A 16,543-nucleotide genomic window follows, 5' to 3' on the forward strand; every position below is an offset into this window, starting at 1 on the left:
ATCGTTTCCTGATGTTCAGCACGCGGAACTTTTTTCTCACCTGTAACCGTGCTATTTTATCGGACTTTTTCTGATCCCGAGCTTCTTCTACCTTTTTCCCTCGGCCGGCGCGTTAGCACGAAAATAATTAGCATATTCGCCGCTCGCGCACCAAACACGTTCCTCCGCAGTTCGCTGCGTCTATTTTTCATACTGAATCGGTCGAAAAATAAAAAACCCACGCGCTTTTCCTGGGAAAGTGCTGGACACGGCTGTTGCGAAGCGTTGGAAAATTTTGAGAACCGTTACAGAGTGGCAAAGGGAATTTGTGCACGACTTGTTCCATTTTTAATGCGATTTTTTAATCGAAAATATCGTATAATTAAATCGCAAATTTTTAACGAATTTTATCAGAAGAATTCCTTTGTTAAACGTTCCCAGGATACAAAATCAGCCTCAGCATCCGAACGTTCATTGTACCATCCATTTTTTTTAACACTAAGTGCACGTGCATGTTGCATAAATGCACGAAATCCGCGGTCTAGTTTTGTCAGACAAAAGATATTCTTTTTTTTTCTCTCCCGTTCCTTGTGAAACGGCATTTGAAAGTGGGAAGTTGCATGAACTTCCGCGGTCTATTGATCGCATACAAAATTCAGGGAAGAATGGAAATAGCAAGACAATACCGTCTATTGTTGTAATGCAGTATTTACTTTTCTCAATCATTTTGTTGCGAGTAGTCATTGTTTACGAACGTGTGTCTGTATTACTAATTGGTCGCGTAATGTTCACCTACCCTTAACAGCTATAATGAACCAGCCCAGGTGATTTTATTAACAATTATTTCGTTGCGAGGCGTTATTAATTATTTCTCAATATTCCCTTATATTAATTAATTAAACAAATGTATAGAAGCTTGGTCATTCACGTGTTTTTCAAGGGGTGGAGTCAATTAACCCTTTGCACTCGAACGGTGACTGAGGCGCCAGTAAAAATTGCCATTATTCAAAACAGTTTGAATATTATTAAATTCGTCTGTATTCCATAAATTGTGAAAAGCACAACTGTTGTACGAGAAAAGAATATCTTTCAATTCGATGTGCACAATGTGAAAATGATCTGGAATGTCTTGATTTTGGAATTAAAATTGCTTTTTATAATTTTTTGGTGAAAAATATTTAAAAAATATTTTTGATCGCAGTAAACTACGGTAAAGATACAGTGGGATTTCTTTTGTAAAAGAATGCGAGAGGACAGATGTGCAGGGGGTGCATAGCGCGGTTCAACAACCCTAGCAGTCGATGCAGTTTCTTCGAATTGGCCGTCTAAAGCGGTTCACCATTATTTTCTATAAATAGCGTCGAATTAGGACGAAGGAAGTGGATCGTCAACTACCCCGCGAGAGAAGGAGAGAGAGAGAGAGAGAGAGGAATAATCGTTCTAATAACATAATTGCCCTCTCTGTGTCGCTCAATTAAGCGGCCCGCGTAATTCTTCCCAGCTTGTTGACGGAAACAAATCCGGTAACCGGCGAGAAGCGCCGAGAGCAGCTTCGTTTTCTCTCTCTCTCTCTTCCCATGCTGTCCTCCTGCATCCAACAATTTAATTCAGTAGCTATTTATTTTTTTTTTGACATCCCTTTTTTCACCGTAGCTAAAGTTGCACCCCGCAATGTTTACAACAGCGAACACGTATCGCAATTTTTATTTTCGATTGGCGAAAGATATTCTGACAACTCTGTCATTTCTTTTTTTAATTTCTATTGTTATTTTCACGTTTGATTGATAAAGGATTTATCGAAATGCGACGGCTTTGTAATACTTTCATTTTGCAAGTTATACTGTTGCAGTTCTGGACGCATGTTGCAATTTGTATTTTCCGGCGCAATAACGACCGTGTAACAATTCTTCCGAGTTTTTACAGTCGTGCACGTAGATCCAAGTTTTTATATTCGACGTATGACAGCTTCATTGTACATCGAAATTTCTGTAATTACGTTCAGGTTTCTACATAAACATTTCCATTTGTTGAGATCAGAATTCTGTTAAAATTGTTCCAAAAGCGATTGTCGTCGAGTTAAGAGATAGCCTGATTAAATTACCTGGCGTTTCTGTTACAATGGCTTTCGACAAGCGACACTTGACGTCTGTCATGTGCATACTGCACCGCACAGTATGCTATTACAAAATGGAGCGTCGCACGATTCAACGGTGCGTTATCGTCGTTCAAGCTCATTACAATAGTAACAGATCAATTGTGGCTACTGAAAGAGAATTGTTACGTCTACTTACTAGACATCATCTCCAATGATCCTACAGCTTCTATCAACCATACTCAACTGAACAAAATCATGTTAGAACAAAAATCATCCAACCATCCAGCGAGGTTGAAACCCTCTCTTGTGAATTTAAAATCAAAATTTTTACAAAATTAAAAATTTGCATTTTGTTGGATAATGTACAGCGGATTTTATGCGAAATAAAAATTGTCTGCATTAATTGTAAGTTGCAGAAACTACACAGCTATTTATTCCTGTTCGTAGTCGATGTATTCATCTTTAAAACCCGCGGTCTAAACGATAATTCGCAAACTGCAACGGGCCGTGATAAATCGTCCAATGAATGACCAAGGATATTAGCCACACAGCCATAACCGACCTCATCCAATAAAGACATCAAACAATGATTTCAAACGATCGTCCAGTTGAACTGTCTCAAGTTCACGAAGCCGGCCGGATCAATATTAATCGACGACGCGAGACTTCGATCCTCCGGCGACCGTGATGTCGAGCAACCATAAGCTTTCGGTTAGAGTGGCCGGACACGGAATTCTGTCTGGCTTACTCGCGGGAACGAGTTCACCGGGTTCTCAGGTTGTCGCGCATTCCGCGGCGATCGGCCCGAATAACTCTCCCGAACAATTCGCTGGCTCGTCTTGCCGCACCGCTCTGTAATTATTTCAACAGTCGCGGGAATTCGCGACAGAGGGACAGAGAGATATAGCGAGAGGGAGATTCGCATGATCATCCGAGTCACGTGCGCAAGGTCGCGCGTGCACTGGTATGCAGCTGCGGTGCGAGGAATCGCGGGAAAATCGGTTCGCCGCGTGCAAAGATGCAACTGCAGATAGGACGAGGGTTAAACGAGAACATTTCCCTGACGGTGCAATCCGCGGGAACGAGTTGCCATAAGAGGATTGCACACGTTCCCGAGAAACATTGTCCTTGTCTCCGGAAAAAATCGTTACCACCGTCCTTGTTTTTAACGAAACGTTTTATTTTTCCATTTCCAAAGAAGAATTTGATGAAATTTATTCTATCATATTAATATTTTGCCATTGGCCAATTTGACAGTATCGTAGAAATTGAATTGGAAAAATTGAGCTCAATTTTGCACTCCACAAAATGAAGCCGATCATATAAGTGAAGAATAGAATTTTATTCCGTACTCTATTTAAAATAGTTCTTAGCACAAAGGGTTGAATTCTGTCTGCCCGCTGTCGTTTATTAAGCGCAAGAAGACCGGCAAACAAAAATTCGTTATCCCCAAGTCCCGGAGAAAAGGTAGATAAAGGTCCGAGAGGATAAAACGTGAAATTCAAGTAGAGAAACGGAACGAAGGGCGTTAGAGCTTGGACGGAGAGTAACTTCCGGGAGAAGAGCCGCAACAATCGGTAACCTTTTCCGAAGTTAATTCCAGGACGAGTGGAGAGAGCCGCATGAAAAATTCCCGCGGAAATTGGCCGACCGTCGAGGCATCCGGCATTAAAAACCAGAGAGTCGAGGAAGAAAGGTAAAAGGGAGAAGTTCGCGTTCTTGCCTAGCCCTTTGTCTTCTGTTGGAATTGTAAACGCTGGCCGAAGCGCGGGCTTATTGAACAAAAAGGACGAGAGTAGACCGAAGGAGACGAAACTATTTTATTAACAGATAATTTTCTTACACCCTTGTATTAGTTGTTTTTGCAGAAACATTTAACATTTTTCAAAAATAATTGATTCAACCGAGAATAAGAATAATTTCCGAGATCCTCGCGTTAAGGGAAACGGGTAGAAGGGCAAGGTTCGCGTTCCTTCCTAGCCCTTTGTCTTCCCGTCGCCATTCTGAACGCAGCTCCGAAGCACGTCGAACAAAAAGGACGAAAGCGTCGTGGAGGAGGGGATGAAGGGACTCGGAAGGGAGGAAGGGCGAAGGAAGCCGTCGGAGGCGTAGCAGAGGGAAGTTGGGTCCATTCTTGAACTTCCTCGCGGTGGTGGGAACGTCGTGGGAACAGACCACGGCTAGAAATATGCCCCCAGGCTTTTAAACAGCGTTACATCTGCTCCGTCTCTTGACACAATGTTCCCGGGTCTCCCTCGGCGAAGGATGCCACGATCACGGTGTCCTTGTCTCAAGCTGAATACGATTCACGTGCTCCTCGCAAGACCAGCTTTATGGTTGCGCAACTGCTGGATACATAGTGTGTGTCGCGAGGTGACGAGCTTGCTGAGATGAGCGAGCTGGGAATGCGTCTCACCGAGTATGCAAATTTACTATGTTTTTCCTGGTTGATTCTGTTGTGTAGCAGCTTCGAAGTATTCGTAATCTCATCTTTGGGTATACCGTTTATCTTTCGAATCCTTTTTCTATCTATTTTCATTCAATTTTTGGGAGTGAAAGATTTATTCGAATTTCTCGAATCAGCCTCAGTTTCGCAATTTTTATTCATTTCTGTCTCTTAGACCTGAATTAGATGCGAAACTGAGACTTTATTAAGAATTAGAAAATTTTTACTTTGCAAATACAGTATGGAAAATGCATCTATTGAGAAGAATACACCACCCAGGTTGCTAAATCGTGTTTCTGTGTACCGGAGGAGTTTTTTGCGTGTAAAATTTGATCGCATTGGTACAGACGGAGAATGTACATATTTATAGCGTGTCGTTTAGCATCGCGAGAATGGTATCGAGGCTAGCCAAGGAGGAAGATAAGGTGAAACCAGGGAAAATGCAGTGTGCAATTGACGGTCTGGGCCAGATAACAGATAACACAGCTCGGCGACGACGCATCTCGTTGACCCATTTACGACGATCCTACCGGAAACCATCAATTTCGAACAGTATCGAACGCATTAATATTCCATTCGGCGCTCGATTCGTCACTAAATCCTGCGTTTTATCGGCTACGTACGACTAAACTCTCGTTTTGTGAAAGACAATTTCTGGCCGAGTTGAAAGGAATAGAGAGAATGAGAGGAGCACTTTGGCTCTGAGGATAAGTCTCGAAATTGACGGCGATAAAGGATGTACGCGTGGGCGTGGCTCCATTGAAGAATGGATAGAATCGTGGTTTCTATGTAAATCGAGCCAGGAAAGCTATCCAATCGAACTCTATCCTCTTGGAAACAGCTCTCTCATTTTGCTCTTGTTCTTGCCGCACCGGGGAAACGTGCACTTTGTCGCAAACTTCGCTCCTTTCGCCAACATTTACACCCCCTGGTCTCGCTGTCATATTTTTAAGCAACGCGTGCTCGAGATTCGAACGGTCACTATTTATCTGGAAGAGGAAGATTGGCGTGCACTCGGTTCTTATGTCTACTTGGATATTTACAGTAAGGAGCATAACTGATTCCACACACTCTAAATCAGAACAACTTTTTTATGAATGGACCATACGACTTCAATTTCTCGGTAAGGCTGGAAGAATTAGTTTAGTAAATTCTACATTCCATTTTCCCCTTTTTTATTTTAACTATTAGATTTTCTCACGATTAGACTTTTCAATAATTTCAAATATGATTATAAATAATAAATGATTCTAAATAACTTAAAATAAAGTTTACATTTTTTTTACCGAGCCTTGAAAGCAACTGGTACAAGTTCCCTCATAAAAATGACAAGATTTTATTTATCTAGATTTTGCGCGGTTCTGATAGTGCTCTAATGAAGATATTCATTAAATTATTTATTGCGAAAGCATCCGTATATAATTTCAATAACTATAAAATCAAAAATCTGGAACCGGTCGAGGTACGTTTAGTGTTAATCTACAAAATGTCGCACAAAATGAAAGCTACAGTTCCCGGTGCACAAAGGCTGTTACCGTTTCCACAAGCCAACATTCTTGATGTTACCGCGATTCACAGAGATCCTCGTTATTTACTGGACAGCCTAATATTTGCCAGAGACCGATTACCCGATTTGGCGTGCCATTACACCGACCGCCTCGCGAAAAGAAGGGCAATTCCGAAAGAGAGACCGGTCAGAGAGACTGAGAGAGCAAGGGAGAGAATCAAATTTCATTGTCTGGACATCGTTTAGCTATACGAATCGAATCCCGGTCGACGCAGTTTAATCTTTGTTAGATAACGTCGGCCGAGGCCGATGCTCCGAAAACGCTTTGCCAGGGACTGATTCAATTACGCTCGAAGCGGCGTTGTGGAAGCAACGAGCGCTTAATTAATGAAATCTGTGCCAGCTGCTCCACTCTCATCTCTCTCTCTCTCTCTTCTACAGTTGGCAAGAAAGAGAGAGGAGAGAACACGTGCCTCGTCCGGAAGTATCTCGAGATTCTTTTTAACGAATTATTAGCCCTCGTCGTCGGAGGGCTGTTTCACTGTCAACCGGGGACCCTGACAGTTACATCCGATTCGCCACGTGTCGCGACGACAGTCTGCCTCTCGGAATGAGGATTTACTACACTACGGTTTGTCAGAGACATTGTCGAGCTGCTGCGACACAGTTCATGGCTGTGTCAAGGCTCTGTTGACAAACACATTACTTGCCGATAGATCGCTATTGTTCGCGTAGGTCGCTCCGTAGAAATAGAGGAAACATTCCTCCTCGAAGTATTTACATCTTCTACCCACTGTACTGTCGTATAGTATATGACCACAAATATAATTTTCAATGAAATGTACCTTGGTCAATTAAAAATATTACGATGCCTCTGTTTCTGGCCATTCTTATAAGCAGGAATAATATAAAAATTGTTGCCATCCCTTAATGACTTCGTTACATTCAAAACGACATTACAGTATTCTTAAATTTTAACAATTGTACCAATTTTTACCACGCTTATATTGGCTTGCCGAGTTGTTGTTGTTGTATGCGTCAAATCTTGTAATCGTATTTTAAACCACTTCCCGATGAGCTAGAGACTTGAAACTTTAAACATAGCTCAGAACTGGATGAAAATGCAATATTAAAAAACAAATTTATGCAGCAGCTGTTCATTTAGTAAATTCGCTAGCAATGGAACGATTGTACGACGCTTTTGGATACTCTGCGTTATTTAATCCAACCGAAGCATGTCCATTTTGATCGCTGAAGAAGCTGCGTCTGAAATTTATAAAATCCGCTGGAACAATTAACATTATCGTGCCGATCCGACCATCGCCATCCAATTATGCTATAAGGTCGACAGGCTCGCAGGAACGAAAGCGAGTTTGCGGCGAGAAAAATCTCGAGTGAAGAATTTAATCCCGCTCCCTCGATTACCCGTTCGAGCGGATTTTCGCCGATCCTCGAGAATCCTGGGACCGCTGGAAACTCGATTTTAATAAACAATTTTTAATTCCTCGGTAGAGCGCAATCTTTACGGAGTTATCAAAGAGTCAGCAGCGTGCTGCATGTGCAACGACCGATGCTATTGGAAGCTGATCGGAGATCGTTTACCTTGGCCACCGTTTCAGAGAGGCGTCGTCTCCTTTTTGCGAGGTTCGACGTGCAATAGCGCGCGTAGGAAAATGAAAATTGCCGAGGAACGAGAAAATCGCGGAGAGAGAGAAAAAATAGGGGAGAGGAATCTCGTGCTATTGCTGAGAGAGAAAGAGAGACCTGCTCCGTGAATCGAGGAAACCGTTCCTTCGGCGAGGAACGCGGATGGAAGCGTTATGCTCGCTTAATCCGGAAGGCATGCTGCATTTATTCGCAGATTCGTTTCTGCTAATGATTAATTAGCTGGGGAGCTATTCCGTTCCGCGTGATCCTGACTCATCGCTAGTTTTACATCTTCCTACCTTCAGTGCACGTTCGCGATGCTGTTTTTCCTGCTCGACGCATTCTTCGAATCGTTTCGATCAATTGTTGTGATTGAATAAAAACCGTTGTTGTTGATATGATTTTTTGGCGGTCCCAGTCGGGCACGAGCGGTCTAGAAATGCGAACCGGAGGATGTGGAAGAGGGAGAATGGGAAAAATACCGGAAGCGACTCTTAACCTGGTGACTGGTTGTTGTTGCAGGCCTCGTAGCATGTCTTGACGAGTAGGAGGGGCTCTTCAACGGGGTTTTCGGCAGACAAGGGTTCTCCAAAATGGCGGGCGGTCAGCAGCTTCCCGAACAGTACACGGTTCCGCTGCTCGCTAGGGTCTTCCACAGCCTGCCGCACCTCAACGTCTCTCTTCACTCGGTCAACAACACCTTCAATCCACATTCCGAAATCTACCTAGAGGTGAGTCGCCCAAATATTCATTGATCAATCCTGCTGCTAATATCAGATGATTGCATAGTCACCATTCTTTTCTACGATTAGGAAAGAATGAATTATTTCTAAATTAGCAAAGAATAGCGACTACATAATTTAATCTGATATGATATCTATGATAATCGGGCACGAACTTATGCAATCATCTAATAGCTAGACTGCGAATGTTATTCTTTATTTTTCTTGCAATGTCTCGGCGTACTCTCCATATCGTCATGAATTATTTAAACGGAAAACTTTCTAGCAAGTCTACGAATATTTACTAAATTCGACTACGCGTTCCAGTTTCTTCATTTTTATAGATCATATATTTGATAAGGAGACATTCCGAGAATTGCAAGGAGAATCGTCGGAACGAAACCCGACGTTTCCAGACCGATGAAATGAAAAGCTCGTTAAAGTTAGACGGGTAACACGTCGATGGACGTTGAAAATTCTGCAGGACGAGCTTCCTGCGATCAGGACTCGTGAGAATCGTCCATCGAGGGCTTGGATAAGGTTTCCGGGACCGGTCCAGCGGAAATAAATCGCGTGTTGCAACAGTCTTGCACCAGCTAACATCGATATCCGAAAGCAATTCCGGCTCGGGATCCGTTTTGGCGACGGTACAAAGCGTGTTCCACGTTGATTTCGAACAAAATGGCTCCTCGATCCTCGTCTCTTCCCGAGTCCTTGGTCCGCGGAGGAAATTACCGGAAGATTCTTTGGCAACGTTCTTCTACCTCTCCTCGCGGATACGAGAAAGGATTGTACACTATGAAACCGGCGCGAGATAATGGACGTTGGATGTCGGAACTTTAACTTGATCCTAAGATTCGAGTATCATCAATTGTTTTTCCGGGGTAATGGAAAAGTTTCGTAATGGCCGCGGCAGCCGCGTAATCGAATGAAACTGTGTCTCGATCGAAATCCGCTTTGTCTTTAATGGACAAGGATCTTTGTTTATTGCAAGTGCAAATTGGTGATATACCAGAGAAGAGGCTGTAGCGCTATCAACATTATATTTTCATTTTATTTAGCCTGTATATTACGATTTTTAATACAATCTCTTTAACGCGGTCTAGATGCAGTAATTTTCAATTTAATTTCTTTAACGAGCTTTGAAATTACGAGCGTTAATCCTTGGTAAACCAAGGACCTCGTAAAGGAGCCAACGTAAATGCGGAATATTTTGAAAAACACTTTCTAACGTGAACTAATTTCAAACAGAAAATTATACAACTTTCAGTTTTACGTTGAACATCGATCCCCACGCGTTGACCCGAAAATATTTCACACGCGAATTGAAATTAGTGTCGCGGCGGATGCCGATTAAAAAGCGGTGCGAGTCCTTTTTAACCCCGCAGCAATTAGCGACGGGAAAAAATTCCGCTTCGAGAATGAAGCGAACGAGAGATAGAGCATTATTCGGTGGTTCGACTCGACACACGTCGAACCGCTCGGAACACGTTCGCTTTTTTCCCCCATCCACTCGTTTTATCGATCAAGATACGCACACAGCTACGGGCATGAATCATCTTATACCTTCCCGAAGGAAGATATGAGCGTTTCGCGTGGCCGGGCGTGTTCCTGTCGTTTTAAAATTCATCTTGAATAAATTTCGGGATCCCGACGCTTAAACGGCCGGGCTCGCGTATACGTGATTTCCGAGAACGAGTCTCTAACGACCGGTGTCGCGTACGTGTGACATCAAAGAAATAGAATGCCGCGTCTGACGAAAAAGTGGATTGACATGTTTTTTCTAGAATAATAATTTTTTTTAATATATCTACGTGTTTGTGCGGAAAGTATCCGACCTTGTGCTGTAGCGGGTGGAAGTACATATTCCTGGTTGATATCAATGGTCAATATTCAAAGTATTGTCCGTTAGAAGCCACAACTGTCTTCTCCCACTTACGGAAACACTCCTTAAAATCATCTTTAGGGATAGCGAACAGCTGCCTCGACGTATTCTGTTTTATTGCTTCTACCTTCGCAAATCTTGGTCCTCTGACAAGGGAAGGACAAATTCCGGCACAGTAGCATCATCAGCTGTGAGTGAGCTATCGACGATCAGAGATCGATGGCAGCGAGGACGAGGCGTATCCTGTCAGGATCCGGACTTTTTCCTGGCGTGCACCGCGTTACGGTGGCCTGTCCCGAAGAATAAGGAGAGCCCAGACGGCAAGACGGTTCCCGGCATGCTCCTCTTCCGGCAGAGAGTATTCCTGCTTTTCTTGTCCCGTCGAGACGGCTGTCCAAAAGGCGGCGTGCAAAGCTTCTGCATCGGGATGAGGATCATACGGTTCTTGGCGGCGGCGTCGCACAGTGACGACTAGTGGGAGAGAAGAAGAAGAAGAAAAGAGAGAAACGAAGACGAATGACAGAGATAAGAAACACCGATGAGAAACAGGAAGGAAAAGGACGCGTAGAAACGCAGCTGGATGCCGCGAGTGCACGGGAATCCAAGCTGTGTGTAACTGGAAAGCACAATGCCCGGGAAAGCTCAAACAATGCACAAAGGCTTTCGTATAATGTGCCTGGAGCAACGTGTGGGCTTTAACGGGCTCAGGACGTCGGACCGGTAACTAGCGATGGAATCGAGAACGCGCGAGTCCCTGCACAAAACGCTCGAAACACGGCGGCGGGGATGAGAATCGCAGCAATTGATTCGAATCCGAGTCAATTACGTCGTTACCTCGACGGGAGGCTTCGTTGCTGAATTGCTGGTAGCGATGGGTTCGAGACTTTCGAAACAAATTTGTTCTGCAACCCTGTTAATTTTAATACGCTGTGTGGTACATCAAAAACATAATTCACTGCAAGGACTAATTCAGCAAAAGATGGACCTTACAATGAACGATGGTGAACAATTTCAAGAAATTTTCTGGATATTAAAACATGTGGAGATGATCGTTTTGACGGATTGTACTGTTGTTATTAGCTCATGGAAGACAGCGGAAATTTTTCCACCAGAATTGCAACAAACTGGGGCGACATACAAATTTATTTTCTCTCTCAATATGCTTAACAGGTTGAAAATAATGTAACAGCATTTTAAAATTCTACGAATGTTATTGCTGTTTTAAATTGCACCTATTCGTTTTTCTGATAAATGCATAAAATACGCTGGCTAGCTCGCAGCCATCACTAGGACTTCCCTCCCCCGCCAGCTTCTTGCCCCCTCACTCCACGCCCATCGTGCTTCCCGTAGCTCTCGACGAGAAGCACGATCGCCTCGTGCAACGTCTTTCGTTGCAGATGTCGAGTGCACGAGAGCGACTTATTGGCTACGGAGCCTGCGAGAGAGACGGATCTCTCTCTCTCTCGTTGGTTTCGAGCGATTCGATTGTCGCTCGTTTCGACACGGTATGTACCGAGGCCGAGAGAGGCCACGGTTCACCTTTTATCCCCTTCTTTTCCTTCCGTCGCGTCGGGCCAACTGCGCGCGTTCTTCCTCTAATTATCAATCGGGCAGGTGCAGAAACGGCATGTGTTCCGCCGGAGGATCAGCCTCGCATTAATGTCGGTCAATTTTGATACCTTGTCCAACCTTTGTCCAGTTGCAGTCTCCGCGAACTTGGAAAGTTCAAAAGACTTATTTAACCAAGTAGTCTATCCCTCAGCAGTCGTGGGGTGAGTCAGAGAGTCGCCACTGAAAATTGCAATCTTGTTTATGTTATCAAATATGTTGGTATCTGATCAATTACTTCACATTTAACACGTTCGCTGCCGAGCGACATTTTCAAAAACGGTTTCACCACGCCAACAAATTAAAAATGAATATACTCGTTGTTGGCAGCGAACGTGTTAAGTATTGGAAGAGGTGTTACATCAATTTCGTATCCATAAAGTAACAAAAATGATATAGAATCGAATTATTCAAGGTCGAAAGAAATGTTTAATTTTCAATTAGGCTATTTCTCTAAAGAGATTGTGATCAGAATCCACTTCTAACAGAAAATTAAGGTTGTAAAAATTTTAATTCCTACATTTTCGAGTCAGCGGGCCTAGACATCGCCAAACCTAGTAGCAAAACTCGAGCTCGAACAGAATTCAGAGCAACGAAATTTCTCCGAGCAGAATTCGCAGCAGCGAATGATTGATACCTGATGAAATCAGGTTGCAACATAGTCTCAATCATAGAAACAACTGTCAGAATCGGTGAGCCGTGCAGTCTCGACCGGTTTGGGTCGAATTGTCCTTATTTTATCCCCGGTCGAATCGTTCGCGATAGAAACAGCCGTGCTTTCGAGTATAATTGCGGACGCCTCGCGATTTCTGGTAACGATCAAGCCCCGATCGTTGTGGGTGTCTACGACGTGTTCACATTTCGTGTGTCGGTCCCTTGGCGTACATATTTCTTATTCCGGCGCTTTCAACCACTTTGAAGAGAACGACTTCCTCCGCTTTATTCCTCGTTTTACACGCTTCGCCTTTTTTCCGTCACTTACCCTGGCCTTCCCCATCCCCCTGTTTCAATGCTGCTTTTTCTGCCTCGCTCGGTCGGTAAATACTCGGTCCCTTCCCTTCTTTTATTCTGTTTAACTTTCTCTCCTTCTCTCCCTTTCTCTCGCGCCCGCTATCTTAACGCGCGTTACATACAGAATTTTCTCTTCTCCCCCATTCATATTCACAGTCTGTTGATCTTTATTTCTTACTTCTGTCTGCATTCGCGTAGTCGCCTACATTTTATTCTACCACCCTGTTTCCGCTTTCCTACTCGTTTCTTCATCTTCTTTTCTCCTCCTCCTCCTTCTTCTCTTACATCAGCTAGAACCAACTCACTCGCTTTGGTGGCAATTTAAAAAAGCTTGCGGATAACAAGCCGCCACGGCGACTTGTGAGACACTGTAGTAACCATCTTACCGTTACAGACGATGATCAGGCGATGCGGAAGTTTATGCAAATGCACATTTTTGCAGACCAATCCGACGAGCCTGACACGCTCGGCGAATTGTCCTCTTCTTCCCGCGACTCGGCTCAATCAAACTATTAATTTATTCACAATTCCGTGCGAAAGTTCACTAAACTTTCTATGCATAAAACAGTTAAAATAATTTTTTTGGAAAAAGATTGAAGGCACCTGTGCAACTTTCTGCGTATGTTGTCTCATTACTAGACTGCGGATCTTTATGCAAAATAAAAATTGTCTGGATCGATTGCAAGAAACAGAAACTAAGTTGAATGTTATTATTTTTCTTCCCTTAATGATTTTAATAGAGGAGAAATCGCCCATCGACATCTTCAATTTGTCAAATTTTCCAACAATTTTGAATTTGATCTACTCAATTTTCCTGTAAATGCATAAAGATCCGCAGTCTACTCATTACACACACCCCGATAGACAAAAACAGTTTATATAACGTGACAACCTATGCACAAAGTTGCACAGATGCCACCAATCTTTTTCTAAAAATGAATTCAACTATTCAACTAATTTTAGAAAAAGATTGAAGGGGCATTTGTGAACGTCGATCGTTCCATTTCAACTTAATGGGCTGAGAGGTGCGAGAATAGGGGAGGAACGATGCTCAGCTAACGTGAAGCATCCGGTGATTTAACCACCCCCGATCGCCGTTGACCACAAGGACAGCGAAGGAGAGCAGTCGAATCGGAGGTTAGGCGTCGAAAGACACGACAAAACGGCGTCTCACGATTTAATTAGCCTCGGGCAGGCGGGCGGAACGGTTCGCGTTGCGAAATATATTCAAGCGGCAGAAACAATAGCCGGGTACCCAATTACCGGGGCTCGTGTTGCGTCGAGGGTGCTCAGACAGGCGTTTCCTCGGGGCTCCTCCTTCGTCTACCAGGGTGCCTGCCCTACCGACGGCGCAACAGAAATGTGTGCACAACGGGGTTGCAATGCTGCGACCCCCACAACCTCGTCAATTCCCGTTCGACGAGGGCTGCGCGAATTGCCGGCGCCATTTTCAACCCTTCGCATCGCGATTCCTTGCGAACTCGCGACGATCAACATCAGTTTATGCTTCATAATTTTCCTCGGAGATTTGCCAAGTGATATTGCATGTTGGTTGAATAGAGCACTCCAGAGGTGGCCGAAGAAACTTGTACTCGCTCGTTGAATCTTCAGAAGAAACACATTTTAGATGCTCTGAATCATTAATGATGATCACAGAAACGTTCCACTGATGTGAAACAAGCAAGATCATCATCGTCTTAAGTTTGCTAATTCTCTAACGAGACAGGAAGAGAGCCTTCGAATTTTCCAAGTGATATTCCATGTTGGTTGAACAGAGCACTCCAGAGCAGATGTGGCCAAAGAAACTTGTACTCGCTCGTTGAATCTTCAGAAGAAACACATTTTAGATGCTCTGAATCATTAATGATGATCACAGAAACGTTCCACGGATGTGAAACCAACAAGATCATCATCGTCTTAAGTTTGCTAATTCTCTAACGAGACAGGAAGAGAGCCTCCGAATTTGCCAAGTCATATTCCATGTTGGTTGAACAGAGCACTCCACTGTTCTGAATCATTAATGACGATCACAGAAACGTTCCACAGATGTGAAACAAAGAAGATCATCATCGTCTAGAGCCTAGAGTTTGCTAATTCTCTAACGAGACGGGAAGAGAGCCTCGACTCACAGGTCCGAGTTCTTACTTTCTGAAGTCGGGATTTGTACCCTGAAATGAAGAGAGACACACCAGTAAGCCAGAGCTTCCTTATCTCTCGCGGTAAATGGCTTTTACTAGGAATATGATATTACATGGAAGATCCCACACAGGAAGCCGTGCCAGCATGAAATTTGCAGAAAACCTGGGACATGCGAACCGAGTCCATGGGGCCTCTGCGTGTATATAAGAGATGCAGCGATAGAGGGAGGAGATAAGATGCAGCAGGAAAACAGGAAAAATGACGGAGTCGTGTTGCACAAGTATTTTGTCGAGGTTATCGCATGCTCAGGGTCTCAAATGAGCTTACAACTAGCTGTCCTTTTAGTTTCTTAATTGCAAATTCTTACGTGCTCTGAAATTTCCTGTTTCGTGAAAGTTTCCTGTCTAAAATAGAGATTATTGGAGTTACAAACGATGTTGTTCAGTAGAAAATAATTGTTTTATGTGAATGTGACGCCGCAGACACGTTTTCCTTGTCGCTCTCTGTGATTCAGCGAATTTAAGTATTAAAAGTATCGAGTTGCATTTTGTTGGAATGCTCATTTAGGACAGAATCGCTTTAATTAACGCTTGCAAAATTACAGGGAAAAAATCGGGATTTATTTGGTCCCGGTGAAGTCGCGGCGTCGTTCATTATCACAGCGAACAATATGTTCATTTCCAACAAAACAGCTCCGGTGAAAAGCATTATCGCGATTTTCATTAATTAATTCCTCGCGATGGGAGTTCATTTTCCAAAACTAATTTATCGCATTCGTCCGAGCTGCTACTGCAGAGAGGGGCACGGTGTGTAATAAATCATTTTTTACGGGATCACAGTGCACCGCTTGTAACACGCGTCGTAAACTTCTTACGTGAGAGAGAAATGGAGTCGTATAAAACGTTCGTAATCCAAACAGCTTTTTTCGTGCACAGTAAATGCACAGTCTTGTAAAAAATGCGGCTTCTGGAACATCTGGACTGATGAATGGAATATTCACCGCGTCCTCTCGACAAGATACTGTTTGCATTTAGAATTTTCATAAAAATGATTTCATAAGAAATGATTGTATAGATATCTTCAGCAGAGCACGTATTACAATGAGAGCCGCACATTGTCTAAATAAAATCAATCTTGTCAGTTTTATAAGGGAACATGTGTACCAGAGCTGGTACATTTATTAACACCCTAAACTTTATCATTTTTTTTCTTGGTTGTTAATCAACATATTGAGATGAAGGAAAAAGGAAAATACTCGGTCTTCTCTCCTGCATTTCATATATTTTTTTCACAATTGTGAGCAAATTATATGATGGGTAGAAAAAAATATTTATTTTCTAAATCTACCGAGCCTTAAAAAAAAGTAGCTCTACTTTTATATAATTTTATATAATCTACTTCATATAACTTGCTCACACTTGTGAAAAAATATATGAAATGCAGGAGAGAAGTCCGAGTATTTTCGTTTTTTCTTCATGTTAATATGTTGATTAACAACCGAGAA

General features: G+C 43.2%; 1 protein-coding gene across 9 annotated transcripts in view; it reads left to right on the forward strand.

The window, feature by feature from the left end:
• Nucleotides 1-16,543, forward strand: part of Tty (tweety) — a 52,939-nt gene that overhangs the window by 22,591 nt on the left and 13,805 nt on the right. For all 9 annotated transcript variants that reach the window (XR_013009602.1, XR_013009604.1, XR_013009603.1 and 6 more), the window contains exon 2: nt 8,197-8,405. Coding sequence is in view for 6 of the 9 variants with exons in the window: in XM_076430398.1 (XP_076286513.1) it covers nt 8,268-8,405 (138 nt within the window). In the remaining 3 variants the exon portion in view is untranslated. The remainder of the gene's footprint in view (nt 1-8,196; nt 8,406-16,543) is intronic.

Source organism: Lasioglossum baleicum, chromosome 9 (genome assembly GCF_051020765.1).
Source record: "Lasioglossum baleicum chromosome 9, iyLasBale1, whole genome shotgun sequence".
Classification (NCBI taxonomy): domain Eukaryota; kingdom Metazoa; phylum Arthropoda; class Insecta; order Hymenoptera; family Halictidae; genus Lasioglossum; species Lasioglossum baleicum.